This window comes from Hyposmocoma kahamanoa, unplaced genomic scaffold (assembly GCF_003589595.1).
Source record: "Hyposmocoma kahamanoa isolate Upper Pololo Valley unplaced genomic scaffold, ASM358959v1 230, whole genome shotgun sequence".
Classification (NCBI taxonomy): Eukaryota; Metazoa; Arthropoda; class Insecta; order Lepidoptera; family Cosmopterigidae; genus Hyposmocoma; species Hyposmocoma kahamanoa.
In genome coordinates, this window is record NW_020653749.1 from 987,381 (window position 1) to 1,005,282 (window position 17,902).

The 17,902-nt window shown below is 33.0% G+C and overlaps 1 protein-coding gene across 1 annotated transcript in view; it reads right to left on the reverse strand.

The window, feature by feature from the left end:
* Positions 1-7,893: 7,893 nt before the first annotated feature.
* Positions 7,894-17,902, reverse strand: part of LOC113228377 — a 31,191-nt gene continuing 21,182 nt past the window's right edge. Inside the window, exons 18-24 of the mRNA XM_026461653.1 lie at positions 17,326-17,359; positions 12,344-13,089; positions 11,841-11,945; positions 11,369-11,478; positions 9,699-10,937; positions 8,880-9,590; positions 7,894-7,976 (exon numbers count right to left, since the gene is read on the reverse strand). Coding sequence (XP_026317438.1) covers positions 8,883-9,590; positions 9,699-10,937; positions 11,369-11,478; positions 11,841-11,945; positions 12,344-13,089; positions 17,326-17,359 — 2,942 coding nt within the window. The 3' untranslated portion in view covers positions 7,894-7,976; positions 8,880-8,882. The remainder of the gene's footprint in view (positions 7,977-8,879; positions 9,591-9,698; positions 10,938-11,368; positions 11,479-11,840; positions 11,946-12,343; positions 13,090-17,325; positions 17,360-17,902) is intronic.

Genomic DNA, 17,902 nt, shown 5'->3' on the forward strand with positions numbered 1-17,902 from the left:
TTTTAGTCGGATCGTCATCTGGAACCATAGAGAAAAATTCAAAGTCCTTTTCTGTGTTAGAAACAAATTCCATGCTATTAATTTAGTTATAATTGTACTAATTGTAATTAAATTAATTAATATTTTCAAATAAACAATGTCAAAGTCCGCTAAAGGTAGAAAACAAATAAACAGATAAGTTTTTAGTTAAATTTAACTATCATACTTTCAGTTTTGTTGTTTTGAAACAAAGTATCCGAGTTCTTGACCTTTGTAATCGGTAAAAAGATGTTTCTAATAATATTTTGTTTACGTTTTACCATAACGATGCACGTGTAATAAAAATTTAACAAAATTGTGCGATGTTTTTTTTTAACCCCCGATGCAAAAGATTGAAGTCGTTGTCAGTGTATTTTTTTTTATAATATCAAGTGACGACACGATCAAATCATGCTCCTAGTAGTAAGCGACCCGCCTGTCCAGAACAGTTGCAGTGCCACTTAGTGCTTTAAATCACAAATGAGGCACTGCAAATGCGCCTGTCACTCCGAAACATAAGTTGACAAGTCCTATGTGCCTGTATTTCACCAGCTCCCTAACTTTTCGAAACCGGAACGCAGTAATGCTTACGTTACTGCTTGGCGGCAGAAATAGGTAAGGTGGCAGTACCTTTCTGGACGAACTCTTTCACAAGGAGCTTTACAGCTACTAAAAATGTATGTATGTGAGTACGTGTGCGTAAGTGTACCTTTAAAGCTGAAGTGGTTCAATATCGTTGACACTTCCGATTATTCTTGCAATTCATTTTCACAGCCTTCATATGCATATAATAACGGCATATGATAGATCCTAATTTACTGCAAAGCAGAATTGCTGTGTTCTATGCGGAGTTGAGATCTTAAATCGATTCGTCGGGGAAAAAAAGGCGTAAAAGCCTATTGCAAAGTTTACAAGACGAATTAAAAACAATAAATGTATAAAAGTTTCGGTTCATATCTTTTTTTATAATTACGTCTATGTTTACGTAAAAAAACTCATTTTTTTGGTGAATAACAAAATAGTGCGTAGATAGATTGAGAGAACACCTACATCTATAAATAACTTACGATAAAATTGGTATTTACGGTCTTTCTTCCGCGAAGTGTCGTTATATCTCACGCCACGCCAGCAACGCACTTGCGATCTTGTAGACGTCTTCCTATAGTCCAAGATTTTATCGATCCCGTCCCTGATAATGTAGACGCGTCTTTTGTTTAACAATTAATATGAAAGGGTGGGGCCGGTGTGTGGCTGACGGTGGACATCAGCCATGCCCGTGAAAGGCCGCCTAAGACATTCCCTTAGTAACGCAAATGTCTTCAGGAGTTATCCACTTTCAAACCAATGTTCTTATTAGTAGCCGATTAGTAGTATAATTATATATTCTTTTAATCCACAGAACGAACTACTAGATCTCTGTCAACGTTGTGCTAAGCTGACAAAGTCCAGAACAGCCTACCCAGCATGCTGCTCTGGTGACATCACAGCGCGACGTTGGTGTTCAGATTTTGTTTATTTTGGGTCTGGACCCGATCCCTACAAAAATTTTTAGAACCTGAAGTTAAGTGCTAGGTTGTTTTTATTTATATTCTGAGACTTGTAGTCAAATGTTAGGAGTTATCGTAGTCGCATTTAATAAGCCCTTGTTACAAGCTTATGAAACTCATTACTTTAGAAATTTATTGCATTTGGTTTTTTAAAACGCTTTCAAATTCTACAATAGGAGAAGTTCATTGGAAAGTGGAATAGAAAAATTCCTAAAAATGGTAATAAAATTCTATATTAAAACATTTTAACAAAAATATAGCTGAAAGTATGTATTATGTACAGTTGATGCATCAAAATATAACCAATAACGGAGCTTTTTGGTTCTGAGAGCGCTCTCACACGTTCAACATAAAAGCGGTACAGGTATTTCAACTTTGTATTAAAAAATTGACGTCGGAGTTTTGCTTATAAATAAATCATTTTCATTTCACAAAGTTGATGGTGTACAAGTGCATCATCAAACCCATCTAGACTTATGGAATGTAGCTTTGGGGCTTAGCCAGCAACTCAAATCTCGAGATATTGTATAAATTTCAGACCATGGTACTGAGAACTATAGCATTGGGTTTATAAGCAATACTGATATCCATGAAAATTTGAATTTACTAACTATAAAAGAAGAAGTAAAGAAGCACAATTAAAAATATAAAGCCCGACTTCTTATCCACAAGAACGAATTGGCAAGAAATCTGTTACATTCATAAAACCCAACGCGGTTGAAACGATGGATCATCTAAAGCCTGAATCAACGAATGTGAAGACCATGATGATGATCGCATGAGCAACTTCCTCCATCAAGAAAGCCCATCTGATCATGGCTTTACAAGCCGATGGCAGGTTGAAAAGAAAAAAATACCAATGCTATTTGTAATTAAAAAAACCGTCATTAAATCATATATCAAAATGAATTTTGCATCTCATAAGGTAAATATTAAGTTTGTTTAACATATATCTTCACACTTATATGAACCAAAAGGTCGTTTAGAGGGTCTTGTATTTTGGAACACTGACTGTACATACTTAACATTATTAACTGTTGTTACTTGAGTAAGTTTTGGTAAGTCATTATTTGTAACTTGTACCTACGTTAGTTTGGTATAAGGACCTACATTCTCGTCAAATAATAATTGTGATATTGACTGCTTGTGATACAAATTTTCTAAATGTCTATTCTGTTAACACAATTTCTAAAAACTAATTGAACGAGTCTTTTAGAAAACTATAATAAACATAGTAAAATAAAAGAAGTATGGTAACTCTGTACAAAGTAACAGCGGCTTGTATGTGTGCACGACTGCCGCGCGGCTTATACGGATGCACACATTCGAATAATAATAAACGACCAGTGTAAAGGTGCTTTTCTACCGGCGAGGCGAAACGAGACGAGGATTGAAATTCATATGGCAAAATTTGGCTCTTCTAGCCGATCTTCAGTGGAAATGGTCTGGATTGACGAGGGTGGGTGAAGCGATAATTGAAATATTTGTTGATGTAATATTGAACCATATTTCTGCCAACACAGAGTACTCTGCAACGGTATTAATATCTATCGCGAGACTGGTGGATTAGGAAAATTTGAGATTAAAAAAAAAGAATAAACTGATTTAATACTGAAGAAACCGTCTTCAAAAGCCACCCTTAGAAATGGAATATTATCTTCAAATTTAAGTTTTTTAAATTTAATTTAAAAAAGTACTACAGAGGTACCCTCTTTTAACAAAAAAAGAATCATCAAAATCGGTTTACAAGTGTTAATGTTAGGTTTGCCGGAGATATTGCGTAACATATATACAAAAGAATATATAGTCTAATTGACAACCTCCTCCTTTTTTTTAAGTCGGTTAAAAAAGATGGCTTCATCTGATTCTTCAGTTAACACATTTAATAATCATGATTTACGGGACATGTTCCTTCAGCCGCGTCTTGAGCGCTAGACGAACTGCACCGGATCGTCACTATCCCCAACCACAGCACGAGCTATTATCTAATGGCAAAAACAATTGGTGGAAATACTCTCTGGTCTCACATACACATAGACGCATATACAAGCCATGCTACTACTTTTGTACGGAGTTACGATACTTGTTTTACGTTATACTATGATAAAAGTCTGAGACTTATTAATATGTGTTACAGAATTTTTTAGATTATCTATTTGTAGTTTAAGTTAAGAGTTGATACTACCTCAGCCATTAACCAGAGCCATTTGAGGTAGTATAAACTCTGAAGTAGCTCATTATACACAAGTATGTGTGTAGAAATAAGTCTGTAATTTCTGATGAAATTGTATCAAGTACGGGAAGAAGGATTCTTTTTATTTGCTCATGGTACTTAATCTCATTATTTCGCCCGACGATTGTCGGGAGAAGTCCGTTCCACCAATCACAAGCGCTCTTTCCTGGCTGGTGATTGGCAGAGAGCGTGCTTTTCCAATAGAGCAGCGGGTCTATGACGATCAAGCAATAGTAGTTATTATATGCGCTCAACAGATGGCGTTGCGATAGGCTGTCATATGCGGTAAACAATAGATTATTAAAGAGGGCAGTATGAGTTTTTCTTATTTGTAAGTTGACGGAATCTGAAGAAATGTAAAATTTAAGTCATGGCTGTGATAAATTTTATTAATTAGAAGTGAAATATAGTATAGAAAAATATTTTTTGTATTGATTGTTGTTTTATTTTCTAATTTTAAGTAAAAAAATAATAATTTTAGTTGGCTCGGTCGCGCTCGCCGCCGCCCCCATTACTATGCCGCTCTGGGACCACGGCCCCCACGGCACCCCCACGCTACGTCAATAAGCCACATTATTGCTACCATCTTCAGCAAGTATAGTGGGATATACATACATACATAGATAATGGCGGTCTCGAGTAAAAGTCACATTTTTAAAAATCCATAATTTAATTTTATTAACACTATCTGACAATATTATAACAAGTCGTTTATGTACAAAACCTTCTCTAAATACTTTTAACGTATTTTTTTTCTATCATTTCGTATAGTTGGCGCCGAATGAATTTAAATTTTAAGAAAAAAAAAAGAAAATTGTTATTGGACTTATACGAAATTGTCATGACAAAAGTTCAATCGGCACCTTCTATCAAATTTACAACTACTAAATCAATGAATTGAGCACATTGTTTACAGTGCTGTCTAGTACATCATAATCTAAAAAAACTTAAAACTTAAAACATAGGCAATTTTCGTTACCTTTAAAAGCAATTACTTCAAAATTGTACTAAAATTATGAGAAGAAAAATAAAAAAAATAAAGACCCATTTGTAATTTAAAAAAATCACGACGTGACATTTTAATTCAAATATAAAAAAAAATGTTGCAAAGTAAGATTTTTTGTTTCTTAAAATAATACCCATGCCTATATTTCAAGTTTTTTGTTCACAATTGAAATTAGTAGACGAAAAAACGTATTAACTGGATTTTAGTTACACAGGGTACTTTTAATATATTTCTCCAAGTCGACAGGTTTTAGAACTTGACTTTTTTGGCAGTTGTACTGTTGGAGTTATTTATGAATGTTTTATAATTTTAAAAAACCTATTGTAGTACAAGAATAAAACGTGTGTGAGATGATTTAAAATAAAATAGATAAAACCATTATCGATGGTGATGATTTAAAAAATTGGGTAAAAACATTTACTAATGATTTAAAATGGATTTTTTTTATTTAGAATGGAGTGTAAATAAACTTTTAATTTCATTCCGTTATAAACCATTACATTTTGATCGTATCGTAGTACTCCCAGCTCGAAGGACCAAATGTTTGGATCTATGTTGAAGTGATAGTTAAGTAGAGCAGGATGAAGTATGCTGAGTTGACGTAAACTACAATTTCCGTAATAAGTTAATACAGAAAAAAAGTGTATGTGTAGACTTGCATACTTAACTGTCGCTAGTGAAAGCGAGATATCAACTGCAATGGCGGCTATTCAAGTTCACAAAAAAGTTGTATGGAGCAAAAATTGTACCTACATAAGTAAAGATAGTTTTCTAATCTATTTGAAATCATCTCAAGCATTTTTATTTTACATATCGATCCCTCCTACGTAAAGTATAGTACGTCGAAATTACCAAGTTTACAGGGGAGCGTTTTATAGTTCTGAATTAGAAGAAAAGAAACTTTTTGGTTTAGTAGGTCAAATATTTAAACACAGTACCTACACTGCCAAAAATTAACAATATTCCAGACTATTATCACAATTGTTATTACATAAACAACGTTATTTAAAGCGATGTTAAAAATACTGCAATGGTTAAAGTTTGACAAGTTAACACAGATTGTCCGTATAAAATTATATTATAAAAGATTAGTAGAACGGATGCAGCGTTTCCATTGGTTGGACGTAAAGAAATAAATGACCAATCGGAGCCATAAATTACATTTTAAGAAAGACAAGTAAAAGTCTGTGTTATCTTGTCGTACAATAACAAAAAACTTAAATGTAAAACTATATAGAAAAAATATCATTTAGAAATTCGTAATTCGTTGCGAAATTAAACTTGACACAACGTAACAAAAAATTAAGTAAGTACAAAATAAATGCCGATCACTACTACGGGCCTGTATGATTTTTGAACACACCTACATTGCGTACGTACTAACTTATCCATTATATATCTTTGGATAGTCTTTGTTCTTTTGACTAATTTATGCTACGAATAATGTAAATGATTTATATTACACTATTAATTTACATAGACATAGGTTCCGCTAGAACTGAACTGATTTTGTAGTTAATCCCGTATGGACGGATATTAAAACTTCTAACAGTGTTGCCATGCTTACAAAAGCTTGTTTATTTGCGTGCATAAATTATAGTTTCGTTAATAAAAATTTTAGGTTGAACATTTTATTCATTTGGCAACCCTAAAGCCTACAGCTAACCGGTAGCTAAGGGTTGTCACAAAGAAAGGAATCCATCAAGAAACAAAAAACAATAATATAAATGACACATAGTTAAAAAAAAAATTATTTGCTAGAATTATTATTTACATACTTGTATTATTATATTTTAAATCTTATTTGTACAACAGGCTAGCTTTATTAAATCTGGGGTTTATTTGACGCTGGTTGTTTCTTAGCGAGCAGTCTCGTCTCATTTTTCTCTTTACTCTTTCGTATAACGTATTTGGTAAAAAATATAAGATTTCAAGCATGGAAGAGCATAATTATTATAATAAAAAAGTGTACTTGGTCACCCTCTTTCAGATTGTAATAATTTTTTCCCTAAAATTTTTTACTATATATATTTATTTTGTATATTATATATATTTCGTAAATAACAATAAAAGTTTTACTAATGAATGCTGAAGAGAGGATTCGTTTTATCTGCAATTACTGTTGTCAGTAGTGGCCTTAAGGTAGCAAGCATTTATAACTCTACTACAACCTACTTATGGCTGTAATTATATTTAGAGCGGTGGCGGTGTTTTCTTCGCTGACGCTTTAATTATAATTAGAAACTAAGCGAAGTAGAGCGGTGATATACCTTACAGGACCCTTGCAGGACTATATTAAGGGCGTTCCTGTTATGTCGTGTTCCTGTTATAACATATAGTCGTTCAGTCTAAAGTGTCGTGGCTTGTACATTTAAATGAAGGTGTTCAACACGATTAACTGTCGTTCACGCCTTTTTTGACGTTACAACAACGGACTGTCAAGACAATTGGAAGAGCTAGAACGACAGTCGTCTGATGATAAATAATACGTGACGATAAAATTGTGAGGACAGATAGCCGCAACTACAAACGATTCTGTCGTGCAAACGACAAGTCGGCTGTCGTGAACCGATAAATTGTCAACACAACAGTTGTTCAAAGATAAAATAAACGTCCAAGGCACATGTTAGAATTTTAAAACGTTACAACATAATGGGAACACCCCCTAACTAACATCATAAAAACAACTTTTGTTACATGACGTTTTATAAAACATAATATATTTACCAAAGTTTTGTACTATCAGTCAGAGTTGTATTTGGTAGTAAGGTTAAAAGTTCAATAAATGTGCAAGCGTCTTCCCTGCCCCCACCCCAACGACCCCCGTTTAAACGTTTTGCATCGTACCGCACAGAGTTATCACTGTTTATAGTGTTCTATTTTAATATTTTTATTTTTGTGCGAAAGTAAATCTGAGTTATTAAGTCATGGGACAAATGTTGTTATTTATGATGTTAGTAATTTACAAATGACCCTGTAAATCACCGCTAAATAATAAAATACATTAAAGCATATCGTCATCCGGATTTTGTTTGTCGTAAATCTCCTGCATTTTCTGTTGTTCCTTGATTTTTTTCATCTGGGCGTAAATTGAGGCTGCTTTGTAATTAATCGGTCCATAGTCCTTCATGTCCGCGTCGGCGTAAATGAATTGGTCATCCGGTTTGAAAGGCTGTGAATAAAAATTGGGGTTTGATTTTTCGTTTTCATTTTCAATTGTTGTATTTTATTGTCTGCACCGTCACGTAAAGGCTTTGTAACTGATTGTAAGTGTTCATTTATTTATTTTCAAGGGTCTATCTATAGCGTAAAATTCGAGCATACAAATGTACTTTGCAGGACAGGAACTGTATATAATAAAAAATGTGTGCTTTTCATCCAACTGTTGTGTGTGATTGGAAATATTGTTTTGCTAGTAAATAAAAATGGTAATACGTATTAAGTGAAACTATAATAAGCAAACAAAATAATAATATTATATATACTATAAATATAAATAAATAAAACAAAATTCATAAAACATGCAGCAAGTTTTATTTAATAAAGAGGTTCTATTACATATATATGAATATTAAAACAGTAAGAAATATTTTATTAAATAAAATAGTTTTAAAGAAAAAGCGTACGTGAGAAATTAAAATACACAAGAATAAAAGAAACATTGAAAGCGATTATGTATGAATTTAGAAAAATTACCTTTATTTAATAAATGTACGTGTCACTCTTGGTAAAACGGGCCTAGAAATAAAAAGATCAGAACGTCACAACACAGCATTTTAACATGCCTATGATAAAAGCATTATTATTATATTTTTATGTTTTATTACATTATTAAATATTTATCGTAAATTTGAAAATCATGCTTCAGGCTTTCACTTAATAACACATATTACCATTATTTTTATAAATTATTAAAATGATAGACAAAAGTTTTGAAAAATCAGACATAAAAAACTCGTGACATATTATTTTTGCTCAAAAGTTAAATGAAAATATATTTTGAATTGACAAGAACAGACTGAAGTTTGAGGTTAAAATATTTCAAGCCATATCTTCCTCTCAATACTTTACTTACCTCTCAAACGTCAATCTCGTTGAATTTGAGCGTCGCATAATCACTCCTTTGCTGACTATGACTGCCTTTTCTTACATTCTTATAACTACAGTTAGTTTCCTTGTTAGTACTATCTCCCACCGCGTACGTATCATACAAGTGTCTATTAGAATTGACTGTATTCTTAAATTTTAAATTATGGTTCCCTAAAGCTAAATCTGCATAAACTAACTTCTTATGTTTAGGTTTATCATCCTTATTACCAGTATTAAAATTATAATTCTCAGGACCAAGGTTTCTTGTTGAATTTGATATGTAATTCCCTTTCAAGAACTGTAAGTAGTTTCTTCTTTCACTGTCATTATATTCAGGTTCCGGGTAATCTGGTTTCTCATAATTATCATACACTCCGACACATGACAGCTTTTCTCTGAGACTTTCAGATTTTTTTAGACGATTCAATTTCTGTGAGTTCTTTTCTCTAGTTCTGTTCAAGGTTTTGGTGTAGTACTGAGTGTCTGGAGGTTGATATATCAAGGGTCCTATTGTATTATTGTACGATCTTTCCTGATCAACAGGCAATCGTTTGTCGACTCTTATTGGTTGAAAGTAACAGAAGCTATGGTGTTTCTGCAGAGGTATTTGAAAGTTTTTCTTGTTTTTCCCTTTGGAGCTAAGGTTAGTGAAATGATTGCGCTTTTGTAGGTACTGCTGTTGTAGGATGTTAGTATTCTGAAAATGAAAACATTAGTCACGTTTATTAGTTGGTTATTGTAAGAATAAGACAAACATATGGGGTACGAAAATGGGATGATAAAAAAAAAGAAAAAAGCGTTATACCTCAGAATTATCGCTGTTGATAGTTAAACTACTTTGAACGGAATTGCTGCGCCGTAACGTTCTCTTTGGTACAGGTTTTTCGGATAACTTTGGTATTTGTAAGGGTTTTTGGAGTATCACCTGTCGTTTCGGTAAACCGACTTTATTAATCTCAGATTTTTCATTAAATTGGCTCACAACGGCTTTGACTAATGAACTCGAAGGTAGAATTGCCGACAAGTTTCTTTTTGGAGTTGCTCCGATTATATTTGGTTTGGAATCCTGTTTCTTTTCAAGATTTTCATCATTTGCTCCATCATTATCGTCTTCATTACCACTCTCATTGTTTTTAGATTCATTATTATTTTGTACTTTATTTAATCTAAGTTTAGGAGCTCTAGGTAATGATAAACCAGATTTCTCAGTCTTTGAAATATCTTCCGCAGATTTTGTAGGTCTTACAGGAGCATCAACTACGTCATATGATTTAGTAAAGTTGGTTTTTATCAAAGGCATTGATAAATTTACATACACGTGATCTTTATTAGGAGAAGGTTTAACAGGAGAGAGTTTTGTTCTAGGTGCAGGCACTGGTCTATTAAGAGAATCGTTTGAAACATTAATTTGATCAGCGCTCTCTTCGCAAACTTGTATAGAATCTGTGAGATTCTCAAACTGATCCACACCACTTATATTCGATTTAATTTTAAGCAGCGAAGGGAAATTTGCATAAATTATATTCTCGACTTCATTCAGTACATCTTTGTCACTTCCAGATTCGTCTTGATCCTTGTTATTGTTTATTTCAGTAAAGTTTTCTCCATATTCAGTATTAGGGTAAAATCGCTCAATATTTCTTTTGCGGACGGCTCTCATGCTTTGAAACTGTGGAAGTTTCCTCACATTTCTCGTATTAAGAGAGGAGAATTTCTTAGTGTCCGGTTCAATTTCTTCATCAATCGTTGGGAATTGTTTCAGAAATGACGTTTGCATTGCTGGCAAGTACGAATTAAGTAACACCGTCTGATGTAAAGGATACATTTGTTGTATCGGTGATAGTACTGGTATTCCATAGGTAGTTTGTATTTGAGAAGTTGATGGAGAATTTATAGGATACGTTACTGTATTCTGAACGAATGGTGGGCAGACAACTCTTGGTGTAAAAGATGGGTTTGTAGTCAATTGCTTTTGTAAGTCAGCTATTCCTTTGGCAGTTTTTTGGTTAGTCTCCACGATTCGAGGTTGTATGACTTGCACAGGCTTTTATTGTTGCATGCCAAAACAAAACATGAAATGAATGAAATTAAATAAATTAGAAATGCAAATTAATTGATGGAAGCAAAAACAAGACAAAGAACAAAACAATGTTAACATATAAAGTTGATGGTTTTTATAGATATTACAGATAAATCTTGTTTTAATACATATTTAATGGTTTCTTTAAATATATTTCAGTTAATAAAGAATAAAAATAGGTAAGGTAAAGGTAGGTACTTCAAGTAAAGTGATTATTTATATTTATTATGTGATACATACGTTGTTCCGGAATAAAGATATTAATAAAAATTAAGTAGATGAAGATAAAAATGTCGTAGTATGTTTTAAAACCAAATAAAAATTAATTTATTAATGACACAGACCTTCATACATGAAGTATTCTCATCATTCAACAAATATCAAGTATACAATACCTTATTAGGAGGTTGTTGTAGACCGTGGAACGGCAGGTTCTCGTAGACACCTGGGTTGTCCGCTCCAAGGTTGCCGTTGGGGGCATTATCTACGCCATTCGTAGGTGGGCCTATGGAGTATAAATGAATCTTATAAATGTTAAAGTTTATACCATTTGGTGATGTTATGGGTACTGTTGATATCACTTAAAAAGAAAGAGAACAATTATTTTCCAAAGTTTTTGAACCGGAACTGAATAAAAAGGGATGGAATACTCTAATGAAGGCTAGAGTGAATAGGCCTTTCATTAAACATCACATCAGATGATATTGTGATTGTGACCATGCATTTGAACTTACATCAATAGTTTTAAAAGTCAAAATCTTTTTGAGATCCAGTCATTCTCTGTTCTTTAAGATGAGTAACAAACACAACAATAATGTAGTTTACGTCTCTATAGAAAAACAATATAAAAACCATGCAAGTACTTACTCTCACCAGGTTTTTTTCTTTTCCTACATGTTTTGGCCGGTTCCTCACGAAAAGGTTTAATAGGGGCACTGGTTGCAATTTTATCAGGCCTTTTGAACGATACAACTAAAACACGTGCAAGGGTTAAACACAATGCAAAAAGTAACAAACGTGCGCAAAAACAATGTGCAGGCGATAAGCAATAAAAGAAAAAAAGCAAATGCAATAATTGGAAAGATTTTGATAATCATTCAAACCCAACAATCTATGGTGATCTTTGCGGGGCAAAAGTTACAAGTGAGGTATTTATTATCACAGGAAAAGTGATTAGGGAATTCATAGAGAAGTATCGAGAAGATGGTTATATTGAGTAATGGGTCAAACAGAGATGAAATTGACTAATAATAACATATCAGTAAGAGTTCACAATTGAGTCAAATGATCACAATAGATCAAAATAACTGTGAAAAAATGTGTGCGTTTTGTAATAGTGTGTAATGTAATGAAATGTACGCAATAACTACCTCCTTCCGTAACTATTACATTAGGCGTTTCACTTTGAAAAAATGAACGTAATCTATTCTTTGGCAAACTATAGCCCATTTTATTCAAATTCACTAACGACACTGCCCTTTTGTTGGTTTTATTAATCTTTTTATATTTGCCGCTGTCATCTGAATCAGTGCTTTTTCTTCTTAGGGTTTTAAAAATTCCTGTCACAACATTTTGAGTATTTCGTCTGGGCTTCCCTGTCTTTTTTGAGTATTCAGTCTTGTCTTGGGAATCGTCAGTCTTTCTGTTTCGTTCTAACAAACCGAGATTTGCTTCGTCGTCTCTTTCTTCAGCTTTTGAAATATTTGCGGCTTGCAGCCTCGCTTGATTCTTTGGGCTTAGTGTATGGTTTGAATTCACATGCACTAAGACACCAGGTTTCAAAGGCCATTTGTTGGGTGATACCACAGGTGACGGATTTGCTTGTGCTTCGTTTCTTGTTGTCGTTTTTGGTGTCTGTGTTTCGTTGACATCGTTTACGTCATTGGCATTTGGAGATCTGTGAGCGTTAATAGTTGCTTCCAGCTGGGATAGATTGGCTTGTAAAGTCGAGTTTTCTCTAAATTTATTCATTTCTAAATGACTGTTATCAACCAACCGTGTCCGATCACAAGATTTAGGGCTAAATGATAGATTTATCCTTGGCGATAGTGCGGGTAACGCTTGTGATATTATGGATTGGGCAATAGATACTTCATTTAGACAGCTACCATCGGGACTATAGGAAACAAAAGATAAACAAAAATACAATCAAGCGATGATTACGAATTAAGTCAAAATCAGGTGATTTTGGTAAAAAAACCATCTGTCATATCGATCATTCGTGTATTGTATTTTAATATAAAAATGACAATAGATAAATGCCTATATAGTAATATAATAATTATATTTAATTGAATGTGATAAGATATGAATATCATGGATATCAATTTAAAATACGTACGTTGCAATTTAAATAAAAAATATATTGGATTAAAATATTAAGATAATAATAAACATTATAATATATCAAAATATACATATGTAAAACGATGTCTATACATGAATTATAGGAAGAATGCTTTCCTGTGTAATTTTCCATGCACAGTGATATTAAAGTGAAGTTACGCTGAATACATTGACTACACAGATGTAGGAGACAAGCGTGAATTGTGCTACTTATGTAGCCCTAGTCCTCTTCTGTACTGCATTTTGAACAATCGAAGGTTTACTACTGAAGTATTATGTAAGGAGGGAGTGAAGAATGTAAAGAAACAGTAATTCGTGGAAAACTCAAGATTTTTCGGTCTAGTGTCTTATTGCAGTTCTTAAGTGTCATTAATTTTCGAATTAGGTTCAAATCTCGCAGTATTTTAACTGTTGAAGAATTAAACAATTCACGTTTGCCTCGTGTTTTGTGTTACCAAGATATTTATACGCAACACGTTCTAATAAAGAAACGGTTCGAAGAAACAAAAAGAAATCCACACAAACTTCAAACGTTAACGCCAATATACAAAGCTACCGAGCCAAAAAAGACTGAAAAAATAAAGAAAGCATTCTCCATCTATGTCAATACAAATTTTGAAGTATAAAAATATGTTAGTTTATTTATACCTGTGTTATGGATCGTAGTTAGTCTGAGAACGTCAGGTGTTAGTGCAGTTAGGAACCTATCGAAGAATACAAATTTGATGAACATAATAAGAAAGTTAGCTAAATAAACTGACAAAGTCAGGAAGTAATACGGCTCCTTTGAAATAAATACTTTGAATTTAGTATGTATAATTGTAAATTTTTTTATAAAAATAGACCTATGTCCATACAAATTTTGAAGTTAAAAAAAACATTAAAAACATTATTAACATGAACATATCGCACTGTTAATAAAATAGTGTATTAACTTAAAAAGTGTATTTTCTCAGAATCAATTAAATACGATTTACTCGCTTCCCGTAAAAGATTATTAAATTTATGCATAAGGTAATTTCATATTTTCGAGTAAGGACTGTTACGTTCGATGTTAGTAGAACTTTGTCCCTTTTAGAGTTAAGTAGATATCCTTTAATTGTTTCTTACAATATTGTAACGACGATTTTATTGACGTGTTAACAGAATTTTTCATATTTCAATTTTACCTTCAACAATAGTATAGTAATAGCAGTGAGATATTTAGAGGAATGTTAAAAAAGGTTAAAATATGATAATAACGTTCATACGAATCACTGGCCGCATAATTATCTGGTATATGAACAGGAAAACGTTTAATCAAAATTAAAATAAGACGTTTGGTCATTCTTTTCTCAATTTAAACGTTCTGGTACACGTGGCTAGTGGTTCATTATGAATATTTATTCGAAATCAAAAGACGATTGAAGTAATTCTTTTTTCGAATTAAACGGCCCAGAATCACATATACCAGAACGTTTATTGTTCATTATTATGGACATTTAATCGAAACAAAAGACGATTGAATGTTTTCTTTTTTCAAATAAATATGACCTGGTAGGTATATGTGGCCACAGGTTTCGCGTGAACGTTCATTCGAAATTAAAAGACGATTGGTCATTCTTTTTCCAATTTAAACGTTGATAATTCAATCTGTTTAGTCGAATATGTTCATGAAAGGAGTACAATAATAATATTTATTTCTCTCCATAAATTTCGTTTACGAAAAGGCAAATCTTTAGGAGACTGGAATTTAAACTAGATCCAAAGTCTTACGCTTCCAGTAATAGTTTAAGCGACTGTGAACACTAAACGAGGGGGTCCCGGGTTCAATTCCCGGTAGGACCATTTGGGAAAAGAACTTTCATGATTTGTTCTGGTCTGGGTGTTCCCGGTATAGTAGTTTTGAACCAGATGTGGTTGTTAGACTTTTTTTATCTTGTCCATGCAGCCGTAAATATTACTATTAATAAAATATTGGTAAAGAAACATAGTACTTTCTGACTTTGTTTTCGAATCCCTAACAATACTTAACAGGTTTGAGTTATTCATAAGGGTTACTGTAACGAAACATGCTAATACTAAAAACACTAATGATAAACTCTATTAAAAGTTAGTTTTCTAACAAATAATGACACTATTATGTAAAAAAAAAACTAACAGCCGTTGGTCCAAGCACTTAGTAAAATTACAGGCTCCAAACTCAACCCAAACAAAGGCCTTTTTTGCCCCTTCGAGATTTAACTTGTTCCAGTTTTTGGAAACTATATCTCTAGTTCAAATTCATGTACTTGCATTGAGTAACCAGCAAAATTTTATTTACCCAACAGTTTTCTATTTATAAGCTATTTACATTTTTTCTATTATGACATATTGTACAGTTAATGCCTCAAGATACCCCGACTCTCTAGATGACCTTTTGGTTCTGAGCACACAAAAGTGAAGAAAGTATCAAACGAACTTAATCTTTACTTCGTGAGATGTAAAATTCATTTTGGCATGATTTCCTAACGATTTTTTTATGAAATGTAATATTGGCTAAATGAAGAGGATAATTTTAAGCAAACCTCCAACGTTAATGCTTTCAATATTAACTGCCTCATGCAGTTAATAACATAGTAACCCTATACTGGACGGCCACGCAGAGGTCCCGGGGTCGATTCCTGGGCTGGGAGAAATATTTGTATGGCCTACATTTATTTCTCACGTGACCTTGGGTGTAATTTGTGCTTGTCAGTGCTTGTGGGTGTCCATAACACCCGCGACACTGGATTTCTCTAATGCGAGGCTATGAGTGTGTTATTAGTTTAGAAAGTTGAAATGCCTTTAACACTTTTTTGTTGTATGTATAAAATGCTCATAGAACCGAAAGGTCTGTTGAAGGGCAGATGTCTCAGGACACACACTGTACATACATTGCAAGCAGTTAAAAAGAAAATGTATGGTACGGTAAGGCTGTTGCTTCATTAATTTGTAATTGACACCAATTTCTAAAGTATTGAAATTTGATTTCCATTTATCGACGCTTTAGATTGAATAGCTCTTATGTGATTTCTATGTAATTTTTCAGAATAAAGGTAAAAATGTGGTGTAAAATATAGTAAACACAATACCGTTTTGTTAGCTTTTTAATTAGTTAAATTATGCCGTTTTCAGATCATCAGTTTAGAAGCTTTGCTTCAACAAAAATAATTAAAAAACAATGTAAAAATGCGTGAGATTTTCACTCTGAAGCGACGATATACACTTTATATAAAGTACAACGTTTATAATGTTATATTCTTGAGAATAAGTTCAAACAATCTGGGGCAAGATCCGATCTCGAAGGGGCAACTGTGGCCTAACTAACTTGGCCCAAGTGTTTCTCAGTATTTCTGCATGGGGACTAAAACCGGCGACCGGGTTGGGGGCATCGACAACGTGTGCCACGAATCTGCTCGGACCAAGGGCGCTGCAAATTGGGTATTTTTTTAAATGTCTATCTATGGGGCTACTTAATGGGGCAAGTTTTGTTGTCTACGGATTTTCTAGGGGCAAATGACACTATTGGGTTTCTATGATCTGTAATAGTTTTTTTTATAGTTTTAAAAAGCTGTTTTTTACTATTTTTTCTTCAATTTATGTAAGTCATTGTCAATCTTACAAAATTTAAATTAAACATAGAAACAAACTAAGCTATAGACTTGCTAAGAAGGAGGCTGAAAATCTAGATAACATAAATAAATAATAACATTATTATAATGTTAAAAAAAATACAAATATATAAGATTAAACAAATAGTTAATAAGGTAAAGTAGTCTAAGAAACTTTTTTTAACAAAAATCAAAAACATTCAGGTTTAAAAATGGTTTAAAAATTTCTGTTTATTTTTGCCATTTTGTTTTTCGTCTGAACATTTTTGATTAGATTACTAAAAGAACTAAATTTTAATTTAAGACTAGACATTCTTGACTATCTAGAAATATAATATATATATATATATTTTTATAATTAAAACAAGTAAATTAAAAAAGGAGACCACACTTACTTTTCTCTCTCCTCTAACTCCACTGGATTATTGTCTAAATTATATTTATTCGTCGATTTGTTTGTTATTTTTGTTTTTTTTGTTAGTCATCATGTCAGTGTTTAGTAGGGCAGCGTCCGAAAAAAAATCAAAGAACAAAATTAGTACAAGAAAACACTAGTGCAAGTTATTTTGTCTATATTTTTTACTGTTCATGGAAGAGCCAGGGGAAAAATCCATTTAGTTATATTGGCGACAATCATTATCATTATTACTTAAGCCGAAAGACGCCTATTGGTCATAGGCCTCCCTAAGACCACCACAACGACTAGTCTTTCACTGGTCGATTTACCTTGAAAGTGGTCTGCCCTCACTGCGTCTGGTCAGTCGAAAACTAGCCGCGAGTAATGTGCCCCGCACTATTAAAGCCACGCCGCTATTGGTAACATTATGGTACAGTTGAAGAAATAGTGGGGAGTAATGTGCCCCGCACTATTAGAACCACGAGTAATGTGCCCCGCTATTGGTAACATTATGTTATAGTTGAAGAAATATTATTTGCTCCGATGAATGTTATCCCATGGAACGGCTTATCCTT